Source organism: Ursus arctos, unplaced genomic scaffold (assembly GCF_023065955.2).
Source record: "Ursus arctos isolate Adak ecotype North America unplaced genomic scaffold, UrsArc2.0 scaffold_24, whole genome shotgun sequence".
Taxonomy (NCBI): domain Eukaryota; kingdom Metazoa; phylum Chordata; class Mammalia; order Carnivora; family Ursidae; genus Ursus; species Ursus arctos.
In genome coordinates, this window is record NW_026622919.1 from 2,792,259 (window position 1) to 2,803,737 (window position 11,479).

The 11,479-nt window shown below is 62.2% G+C and overlaps 1 protein-coding gene across 1 annotated transcript; it reads right to left on the reverse strand.

Annotated features, from left to right (window-relative positions):
- Positions 1 to 2,679: 2,679 nt before the first annotated feature.
- Positions 2,680 to 7,878, reverse strand: ENPP7 (ectonucleotide pyrophosphatase/phosphodiesterase 7). The gene is made up of 5 exons (XM_044378705.2): positions 7,626 to 7,878; positions 6,250 to 6,395; positions 4,395 to 5,021; positions 3,367 to 3,751; positions 2,680 to 2,762 (listed from the first exon to the last, which is right to left on the reverse strand). The coding sequence occupies exons 1-5, from the start codon at positions 7,876 to 7,878 to the stop codon at positions 2,680 to 2,682; spliced, it is 1,494 nt and encodes a 497-aa protein (XP_044234640.2).
- Between the last annotated feature and the right edge of the window lie 3,601 nt (positions 7,879 to 11,479).

An 11,479-nucleotide genomic window follows, 5' to 3' on the forward strand; every position in this document is an offset into this window, starting at 1 on the left:
GGACTCGACGAGGCAAAGCGACCCTAGCCTGCGCCCCCGCTGGAGCTGGAGGCCGTTGTGAGGTCCGGGCTGAGCCGCGGGTCTGCACGGTCCGGCGCCGTGCTCCCGCGCGCCCCCGTGTGGCCGCGGACGGCACGGCTCCTGGGGCGGGGCCGGCGGGAAGACGGGGAGAGGGGAGAGACGAGGGGAGAGGAGTGGGTAGAGGAGAGGGGAGAGGAGAGGAGAGGGGAGGGGAGCGGGCAGGGAGAGGTGGACCCTGCGCGTTCCCAGGCCTAAACGTGGGCAGTGGCCCTATTGCCAGCACCATAACGACTGAGCATGGGCTGGGGCTGGGGGGCACTGAGGTCTGTGGTCAGGTCGGAGACGGGCTCATCCATGTCCAGCAGACTCACGCCATGAGAGGGTCGCTCCTGGAGGCTTCCCGGAAGAAGCAGGCCTGGAAGAACAAGAGTATGTTGGTTGGGGGGAAGGGCTGGGCAGGGAGAGGACCCGTGTGCGGGAGGAGAGGAGGCAGGAGGGCAGGGAGGTTGGGAGTGGTGGGAAGCAGGCTGGGCCAACAGTAGCCGGACACTCACGTGAGGTTGTGACCGAAAAGGACCCTTGTGGGAACTGCAGACCCTCCGATGGACCCAGGAGGGCACGCGTGGGTGGGGCTGGGGGCACTTTCCTGGGCCTGGCTGGGGGTCATGCCACGCACACTGCAGACCCGGAGGGGAGGAGAGCCTGGGGTGCCTCGGTTTCCCCTGATGCTCTGCCTGCTCCCGCCTGGGTAGGGAGGATCTTAGGTCATGGTGAAGGGCTGCCCCGTGTCTCAGGCGAGACACAAGTCCTTCGGGCACTGCGTTTGGAGTGAAGAACCTGGCCCACAAGGCAGCAGCCTTCGTTCCCAACTGGATTCAGCAGCCGTGATGATCAAGCCAACAGCAGAGGTCGGCCCCAGGGCCCTGAGCTCCGTGCTGGGCGTGGGCTCTGGCTGAGGGCCGACTCTGTGGTCTCTTCCTGACCTGGCCTTTGCGATCTTGCTTTGGGAGCTTGAAATTGGCCTCAGTGGGAACACTGACACCAGAGATGGCAAAGGCCACACGTCGGCGCTTTTACTGCTTTTGGTCTGGACAGTGGGTTTGCTGGCGCGCTTCTGGGGCACCCCCACCCCCAGACCCAGCACAGTCATGTGGTCTTCCCATCCCTTTCCTCGCCTGTGAGGCCTGAGCCCAGCTCTCGGATGTCGTGGATGTGTTTTAGAGCCTGAAGGGCTAGGGAATCTTCTTACACCACGGCCTCTCACAGGGAGCGGGTCCCCGACTAGCCAGCTCACCTCTCCGGCTGCAGCATCCCGTCTGGGTAAGAGTGGGTCCGCCAGGTCATCTCCTGGTCCCATCCAGCTCTACCATTTGCTGGTGAGAGCCCCCGCCCCACCACACCCCCCGGCAGGCCCTCTGTCTTCCGGCCTCCATGCCACCTGAGCTGCCACGTCCCTGTCTCTCCTCGTGTCTCCGTGAGCCGCTCCGTCCTTCCCCGGGCAGCCCAGGCCTCGAGCTGCAGATGCGGCCTTCGTAGCGCATCTGTATTGGTCCCGGCTCACAAACCTTGAAAGGCAGCCCCTTAAAGGAATCTTGAACCCATCCATTTTCCACCATCTCTACTCCCCACTCCCCCCCCCCCCGAGATGTTCTGCACAGACCTCCGAAGGACTGTCCTAACCGGCCGTCCCTCCTCCCGAGCCTGGTGGTCCTGTGTTCCTTTAATCAGTGGTGTCCAATCAGGTGTACCCCTGTGTCACTTGGCAGGGGGTCCCCGCTGCCGGTCAGGGAAGTCCTGCTCCCTCTGTCCATGGACAGCTCATCACGTACGTGTCCACGCTTACCAGCCTCCACACACGGGCCTCCCTTCGCATCCCCAAACACGAGGACCCGTCCCCCCTGGGGGGCTGGTCCCACCTCAGGGGCTCTCCCTTGCCTCCCCGCCTGGAACCTCATCCCCTGGCTGGGTGAGGCTGGTTCATCCTCCTCGTTCGGGTCTCCCGCTCCCCGCCGTGGCCCGGTCCTCTCTCTGCCATGACACCGGACCCCATGCGTCACCTCGTGCACTGACTTGTTCTCTTCCTGTTGTCCGCCCTCCGTGCCCCTAAATCACAGACTCTGGGGTGCAGGGCCCAGGCTGCATCGTTCACTGCGGATCCCCAGAGCCCAGACCAGAGCCTGACGCCGAGCAGGCTCCCACCATGTGGTCTCTGCTTCTGTGGATTTGCTTCTGCTTTGGTTGGAGGGCATGACACCCCAGGGCAGAAACAAGATGGGGCTGTCACACAGCATGCGAGTCCTTCCAGCTGGCTCCTTGGGTATTCCAGGACCCCTGCCCTTGCAGCTCTCCCTACACACCGGACCCCAATGGCTTCTGAGGTCTCTCTTGTCCCTGGCGGAGCCCGGAGACCCTGAAGACAGGCTGGCTGGAGGCTGGGGAGGGTTCCGGTCTTATGGGCTGTCTGCCTGCTTAGGAAAGACCTTCGGCAAGCCTAGAGCAGAGCGGCTGGAAGGGGCCCATGGGGGTCTCGAGGACTGACTCCCCTCCGCCGCGGTGTGGGGGCCCAGGTCAATAGTGAAGGCATCAGGCCGGAGCAGCAGGGAACACGGGCCCACCCTCCCTCCACCTCCTGGGCTTCTGACCTTGAGTGGTGGGGCTTTATGCGACCTTGGCTAGAAGAATCACAGCCACCAGCAGTCCGGTCACCAGGGGGGGCCGGCCGCTTGGCAGGAGGGCAGAGCCTGAGGAAATTCAGAGCATCCAGGGAATGAGGGAAGCGGGAGCATGTCTGCACCTCTTCTCCTTGATGGTGGGCCAGGTGCACTTCCCCCGCTGCCCCACAAGCCCCTGACCTCGGCTCTCACCAAGGCCCCTCCCCTGCTGAGCAGGGCCCGCACACCACCGGCCAGGCCCCCACTGGGGTCTGCCATCTTGTCAGCTCCCAGGGGACCTCTGCTCCTGGGGTGGGCCAGGGTGGGGGTGAGGGGCGCGTGGGGGGAGGCCAATAGAGGAAGAATCCCAAAAGGAGCCCTCACATGGCCATGTGAGCGATCAGGTCACGTGGAACCGGGACCCTGGAGGTGGACTTCGCCAGAGGACCAGTCCTGTGGGCAGAGCACCTGCTTCTCTGGCCTCCATCTCCCCAGGGGGCTCCCATTCACCTGCTCTCCCCTTGTTGCTGCCAGGAGCACAAAGCCTGCTGTTGCTGTCAGGGGCGTGAGATGTTTCCGGAGTCGGGGACAGGGAAGGAAAAGGTGGCCCAGGCGGCCGATGATGCTCCCTGGTCAGGGCGGTGCAGGCACTCGCTGTCCGCAGCTGCCTGGTGGTGGACGGGCAGCTCCTTACCTGAGGGGGAGCCCGTGGGTGCGCTGCTGGTTCCCTGGGACGTGGGCAGCAGGGTGCTCGCGGGACCACCGCTGGTTCCCTGGGGCGTGGGCAGCAGGGTGCTCGCGGGACCACCGCTGGTTCCCTGGGGCGTGGGCGGCAGGGTGCTTGGGGGCCCGCCGCTGGTTTCCTGGAGCGTGGGCAGCAGGGTGCTCAGGAGCCCGTCGTTGGCCTCGGGCACGATGCCCAGCAGATGGCACATGAGCTCGTACACGTGGACGCTCTCGAAGGGCTCCACCTCCAGGCCCCTCCTGAAGCTGGGGCCCACGGCCCGGAAGATGATCTTCATGTCCATGAAGTCGTTGCGAAAACCGTGCTCTCCGTTGTTGAACTGCACATTTGCTCTCTGCGGGGGAGGGGAGGTCCTGAGCCTCTGCTGGGACTCCCAGCCCTCCCCCGCCTCTCCGCCAGCAGCACCCCTGCGGGGACAGAGGAACCCTGGGAGGGGTTCACACATGGGGGCAGGAGGGTTTCTCAGAATTCTGAGCCCCCAAAGATCCAGGCGCGAGGGATGGCCTCGGTGAAGACCTGGTGGCCCAGGCGCAGGCCCCACGCACATGGGGTGGCGCTGGGAGCCCATGGTGCCTGTGCTCATCAGCGCTTCTGTTCCCGAGTCCCTCGCTCCCACCTGCATCTTCCTTCCCCTCCGGCATCCCTCGGCTCTCTCCCCCGACGGCAGAGCGGGCTCCTGCCCTCGCCTCTCTCTCATTTCTCACGGCCAGTCTTCCCACACTTTACCCTACGCGTACGCACACACATGCACACACGGCATGTACGAAGCCCATATGCACACAGACCTCACACATTTACACCCACGTGCACGATGCACACACTCCGACTGCATAGTGATGGGTGTGTCCCTTTGGTGGCCAGCGCCCCTCCACCTGGGGACTAGTGAGCACCAGGGCATGCTTTCAACAGAAATGGAGAGACCCCCAGCCGCCCAGTGAAGGAGCCCGTCCCAAGCCGGCCTCGGGCAGGCAGCTCACCCCGTGGATGACGTAGCCGAGGTCACTGTACATGAGCAGGGGCGTGACCCTGGGGTGACCGGCGTAGTGGAGGGACTTGGGGAAGGACTCCTTCTTGTAGACGTGGAGTCTGGGGTGGGCGTCCTTGAGGACCTCGTACACCTTGTCCAGCATCCCCTCCTTGGGGAGCAGCATCCCGTTGGGCCCATAGTCCAGGAGCTCAAACTCGATGTCCTTGAAGGTGAAGTTGGGGAACTTGTGGAACTCCACCAGGTCCGGGGCCTGCTTGTTGACGGTGGTCATGCCGTGGTCGGACGTGATGATCAAGTTGAGGCTGTCCTCCAGGCCGCTTCTCCTGATGCTGTCCCGCAGGTAGCCCACCGTCCTGTCCACCTGCATCACCATGTCCTTCCTCTGCTGGGACTCGGGGCCATACTTGTGGCCCGTGGAGTCCGGCTCCCCAAAGTAGAGCGTGACCAGGTCCAGGCCCTCCTCGGTGAACCACTGCATCACCGTGTCGATGTTGGCCTTCCACTCCTCCTCGTTGCTGTAGTTGTGCAGAGCTCCCTCCTTCCGGCTCAGCGTCAGGTTCATGCCTTGGTACGTGATATTCCCGCCAGGGTAGAAGAAGGAGCCAGTTTTTAAGCCCTGCCAGGGAAGGCAGGATGAAGGCGACAGGCCTCCTTGGGCTTGTCCCCCGCCCGTTCCCGCCGAGGTCACCGCTGCCCCCGCCCGCCCACCCCTTCTGCCTGCTCACTCAGCCCTGCTCCCCTTCTGCCTGCTCACTCAGCCCTGCTCCCGCCGCAGGCCCTGGCCTTTCTTTTTGGGAAGGCCTTCTATACTCTTATGTTCCCATGGCTGATGCTGATTTTATAGAGGAAAGAGCAGGAGCCCAGTGAACCCAGCCCTAGTGACATAATGAATATAAAACTGTCCCCAGAAAAGCAGTGTCCTCATCGTCACCATGGCCCTGGGTCCCCAAGGCTGAGCTGCCCGGACAGCCCTCCCCTTCTGGCTTGGAGCCTGGCCTCTCCCTACTGTATTCTCGTCCGGGCCCTTCTACCCATGTCCCCTTGCCTGCCCTTCCAGGCTTCAGCCTGGCCATCCGTCTATCTTTCCATAAATCGATTGCTGATTTACAGATCCTGTCCTTTCAACCATACGTCCAAGCTCGCCCTGTCTGCGTGTCCACTCCCCAGCTGCCCTTCTGTTTAGACCAAGCACCATGCGATGCCAGGCTCTCAGCTCTGGCTTTCTGTGCGTGAGCCTGGCGTCCGCGGAGCTCCTTCTGGAGGGAAGGCACTCCGACCAGAGCGGACGCCCTGCCTAGAGGGCGGGCGCGGGCTCCAAAGTTTATTCTGGGCTCCTCTTGAAAACCTCCTGTTTGACCTCGCTGACGAGTAGCCACACGTTGGGGGCCAGGCATTCCCCCAGGGCACTGCGAGATGGGGGAGTTCCTGGGCTCGACACTACAGCTTATCCTTCGCTCTCAGGAAGTCAGCTGCCCAGCCCCGAGAGGAATTCGGAAGGGGGAAGGCAGAAAGCTGTTTCATCGTTAGGTGCCTTTTTGTTGAGTGACATTCTTTTTCCTGTGTGGACCCCCTCTCCCAGAGCCAGAACCAGGGGTGCCGTCTCCCTTCCCGCCGGGAGGATGGCCATCCCTCTGCGTCCCGGGGCTGCAAGGAGGACTGGGCACGGCCACGGAACCTGTTGGTGGCAGCACCCAGCACCCAGCACCCACCGCCCTCGGGGCCCCACTTAATACCCCTCCATGCTGGGAGCCCAGGATCGCGTCACAAGGTCATGGCCTTTCCGGTCCAGATCCCTCCTTTCCCTGTCCCCCCACTGCCGTCCATGGGCTCAGGGGCAGCTTTACCTGCCGCTGGGCTGTGATCCAGATGGGTAAGGTTCCGTTGTCCCACCACGCCTGGATGCCCAGCGTGGTGTAGTACGGCAGCTTCACCTTGCTGGTGGTATTGAAGTACATGTTGTGAACCACGCCGTGGTTCTCCACGTATTTGCCTGTGGGGAGGAGATGGCAGAGGGGAGGGAAGAGGTGGAGGGCAGGGGGGAAGCGGGCGGGCTTTCCCACACGTGGCCCCAGGGGAGCCCCGTTCGGGGTCACAGGGACATCCTCTCCATCCCTCAGGTTCTACGACCCATTCTGGTGGTTTCTCCTGCAGCTGAACAAGCACACGGTGTCATCTGCACCCTCGTGGGTTTTCGCAAAGACCAGGAGCGACACAGATGGTTATCAGGAGGGAACTAATGAAACAGTTGTGGCCCAGTCACAGAGCAGAACCCCCGGAGACACTTAAATGCACCACGTGGAGCTCCATCCCCGAGCTGTTTTCTAAAATTCACTTTCTGCATGGGACACACATGCCCTCGTGCCCAGAAGCTGCAGGAGGAGGGACGCTGGAGAGTGTGCCCCTTCCCCCGCATCTCCATCCAACAGGGGACACGCAGGAGGGGAGAACCTGATGTTTGCAGCGGGGGCCCTGGTCACAGAATGCTGGCATACGGATGAGCGCTGAGCGTCTGTACCGAATAGATCTCCCCCCAAGGTCACGGCGACCCGGAGCCTCAGCATGTGACCTTGCTTGGAAATAGGGTCTTTGCAGATGTGATGAGTTAGGGTAAGATGAGGGCAGTCTGGGTCATGGTGGGCCCTACGTCTACGGATGAGCGTCTTCACGAGATGAGGTGAGACACATGGGGGGCGGCGGGGAGAAGGCTGGGGTTGGCGTGACAGGCCATGGAAGCGCCACGGAGGCTGGGAGTGGCAGGCGGGGTCCCCTAGAGTCTCCCGAGGGAGCGTGGCCCTCCTGATGCCTGCATTCTAGACTTGCAGCCCAAACAGAGCCATGGAGGGTTTGAGGGCATCTCGGGGGCTACAGTGGGAAGAGCAGACTCAAGCTCATCTCTCCTGCCTGTCTGGAACCCGGCCATGCTCACTTCCTCCAGAAGCCCTCCTGGGTTGCCACCTTGGTTGGGGGTCACTATTTAAAAAGGGACTGCTGGGAATTTTGATGCCTTGTACAAGTTCCCACCAACAGTGAGCTTGCTGATGATCCCCCCCCCCCCCCCGCCCCGGCTGTGCTGTGTCTCCCAGCGACAGCATCCCCTCCTTGGTCTCCTTTGTCCCTATGCGGCACGGGGGACAGAGCTCTGTGCACACAGCGGGTTCCCTCTGTCCATTCACCAGTCGCTCAGCCCCTCCCTGCCCCCAGGCCCCAGCCCGATGCTCACCAGTGACCAGGGTGAAGTGGCAGGGGCTGGTCGTGGTGACGAAGGCCGGTGTCATGTAGCGGGCTTTCACTCCATCCAGCGCCATGGCGTCCAGGTTGGGGGTGTCTACGTCCTGGTCATAGTTCCAGCGGAAGCCGTCAAAGGACACCATCAGCAGCTTATGCCGGGAGCCCTTCCTGCGGAGCGGAGCCCCTGCCCCTGGAGCCAGGAGCGCGGCCAGAGCCAGGGCCAGGAGGACAGCCGAGCGCCCCATGAGGAGCTTTCCAGACATGAAGGTGTCTGGGTTGGTTCTTGCCGAGAGCAAAGTCCCAGGGTCAGCTGGCCCAGGCTTGCCCTGCGCCTTCTCGGACTGTGCCTTCTTGAAGACGAGACTGCACGCACCTGCTCTCAGAAGGCAGCCCTGGCCCAGCCCTCACGCCACCTCTGCCTTTATTGCCAGCAGAGCCCTCTGGGCTGGCTGCCCCTCCCCCCCTCCCCCATGCACACGTGTCCTCGTGGGGAGGATGGGGACCAATCCCGGAGGCCCAGGGAGCAGAAGGGGCCACTCCATCCTGCAGGCCTGTGTCCCCACTCCACCTCTCCTAGCCACTCTTTGCCCCGGTGCCCTGCTCACCTGGACCCCAGAGCCCTGGGAGGGGCCCCCTCCAGCTTGTAAGTTGGGGAGAGCTCTGGGGTACATGGGTCTCAGGCCTGCCTGGGTCAGGGCTATGGGGTGAGCTTCCCAGGACCTGGGAGCCAAGGGCCAGCAGCTCAGTACCAACCAAGTCTGGCATTCTTACACAGGGCAGGGGGAAGCCAAGGGAATGACAAAAAGTGATCTAACGTTTTGTGCCTTTTTAAATTTATTTTTTTTAGAGAGAATGAGAGCCAGCAGGGAAAGGGGCAGAGGGGGAGAGAGAGAGAATCTCCAGCAGGCTCCACACCCAGCATGGAGCCGGACACGGGGCTCCATCCCACGACCTGTGATCATGCATGACCCGAGCCGACACTGAGAGTTGGCTGCTGAACTGACTGAGCCACCCAGGCGCCCCACCCCTAATGGGCTTTTAAAAAACCAAGCTGTGGTACTTGCGGGACTGGGCAGCCTGAGGAAGGGGTGGGCTCGGTGCTGCGCAGAGAGGTGCCTGCCCATGTCGGGGCAGGAGGTGGTGGTGGCCCACGCCAGGGTGGCACGGGCACGGGGGGGCTGTGCTGAAGGGCTTTGCTGCCAGACTGCAGGTGGGGGAGGGGCTGGGTCTGCCCCCCAGCAGCCGGGGTGATGGGGTATGCGAGCATAGGAGATCAGAGCCCGGGGGAGGGGGAGGGACGGGAACAAGCATTCCATTTGGGCCACATCCCATTAGGGGTCCTCCCAGCAGAGGTATCCTGTAGGTGGTACGTCCTGATTTAAATTTTCTTCATCTGTGAACCTGCCCACAGCGGCCCTATCTTATCTGCAGCAAGCAGATGTGCTCGTCAAGTGATTCCCAGCTCACCAGCTCCTCAGAGGCCCTCAGAGCCTTCTCTGAGGTGTGGCCTAGGGGCCGTGGGGCAGATTCTTGGGCCCTCCCTGCGAGACCCGCTGAAACACACCCTGGGGAGGAATCCTCGTACAGCAGCCGGCGCTGGGAACCCGGGGCAGAAGGACCGCTTGGTCTCCTACAATCAGCGCGGGGTGGGGGGGGGTGTGTGTGTGTGTCGAGTGGTGGGCCAGGGTACAGCAGGTGCAGGGCTGCGGAAGTGCTGCACCCTCCCTCCCACGGCGCAGGGAAGGACCGGGCAGCTGTGTGCGCGTGGGGGCAGGTGCCCTGGGAGAGAACAGCGGGGCCACATTCACACCAGTGTTGGGAGCAAGGACCAGGAAGGCTGCTCTGAGCCTCTGACATCCCAGGAGCCCTACTGGATGGATCCAGGCAGCGGAGTGGGCAGGGAAGCCTTCCAGGAAGGGGCCGGGCGTGCAGGTGAAGAACTGTCCCCGGGGTTCCCAAAGGCGGTGAGGTGGAGGAGAGGCGAGGTCCGGCTGGAGGCTAGAGGGCAGGCCATGGAGGAGCCTAGGTCTTAGGCTAGTTGTCTTCCAGAATAAAATGGCTGCTAAGAATAAAGACTACATTTCCCAGCATCCCCTTCAGTTAGGTTTAGCCATGTGACTCTGTTCTGACCAATGGGACGAAAGAAAAATGTCACGCGACAGCCCCAGCCTCTTCCCTGTGGAGTCTTCCTCCGGCTGGTTCCTGCAGCTGCGGGGCTGCCCCAGGCTGGACTGTGAGCGGCTCCCGGGCAGCGCGGGTGTGCGCCGAGGGGGCGGTCCCCAGGGCGTCCTCGCCGGCGCGGCGGGCCGGCTGTGGCCTCGCAGGGAGAAGTGCACACACCCTGTCTTGCTTCTGTTTCCTTGTTTAGGTTTTCCGTTGGGCTCAGCGGACCCGGTCCCAGGCTCTGGGCGGCCTTGCTGAGTTTAAGCAGGGGGCTACCTGAAATGCAGGCTGCTGTGTGGGCAGGGCGGAAGCGGGAGAGAAGTCGGGCCGACGCTGTGCTCCAGGGGCCTAGGCCTCGGGCAGGGGTGCGCAGACCTGGGGTCGGTTTGGGGTCAGCGCTGGTCCTGTTGGCAGTGCGTGCAGGGGTGTGGGTGAGCGAGGCCTCGGTGACCTGTTCTCACCGCGCACTGTCTCCTGCTGGCCCCGTGGGGTGTGTGTGGATTCAAGCCCTGCTCACCCTCGCCTGCCTGTCTGAGCCTGCCCTGGCGATGGCAGGAAAGGTCTGCTCCCTGCCCTCCTCGACATCTCAGCTGGGCATTTCCCCCTCCGTACCTCACCCGTGGCTCACCCTCCATGGGGTTCCTTTCTTCCGTGGCCTTGGAGAGCACTTCACAGAAAGAGGGTGTCCTTGCGGGCCCTAAGCAGCAGTAACAGGGCATCTCTGTAGACCAAGCCCTGGCTTTCCCTCATTCAGGCGTCGAGGTGGTTCTGGAAGGCAGGGTTAGTAATACGCTCACTTGACGTGGGGGGAAGCGGAGGCGGAGAGAGGTTTCAGGTCACTCAGCAAGTGCTGCAGCCCCACTCAGGCTCCACGACCCTGCTATGACCACTTCTAAATGCCATTGACCTACCAGGCACTTAGGACCCTCTTGCCAGGCTTTGGGGCTGTTGGCTTTTTTTTTTTAAGACTTTATTTATTGGGACAGAGAGACAGAGAGAGCACAAGCAAGGGGAGCAGCAGAGGGAGAGGGAGAAGCAGGCTCCCCGCTGAGCAGGGAGCCTGACGTGGGACTCAATCCCAGGACCCTGAGATCATGGCCTGAGCGGAAGGCAGAAGCTTCACTGAGCCCCCAGGTGTCCTGTTGACTTCTTTTCAGTGCAGTGCAGCAGTGTCTGCAGTGGTACCACTGACTTTCCCTTTCACGTTCCCATTATTTCCTTGGTGTGCGCTACCTAGGAAGGGGTCCTTGGACAAGGGGTCCTGCTGCTAAGAACGGCTGAGGCTGTCAGTCTCTGGTCCCGCCAGCCACGAGTGGTCCCATCTCCTCTGCCCCACGGTGTCCTTTGGGTTTTATTTTTTACTCCTGTTGTGTGCTTCGTAGGTGTGTAATGATGTCTGAAAGCGTAACCTCAGAGAGGCCAGGAGATTTTCCAAGTCACACTTTCTTAGCTCTGCTGCCCGTGGGCAGATCGTTGGTCGTGTCTGTCTGTCTGTCGGGTGGTCCGAGCGGCCGCTGAATCTTGGGGCTTCATCAGTTCTGTATCTATTTGGTAATGCATGTGTTTTGGAATCGATTCTCTGGAATCTGTTTTTCATTGGCATTTGTATTTCTGTTTGTCAGTCGTGAAGTTCTCCACTGCCTGCACACTGGTCCTTGTTCAAGTAGACGTCGACCCGAAGCT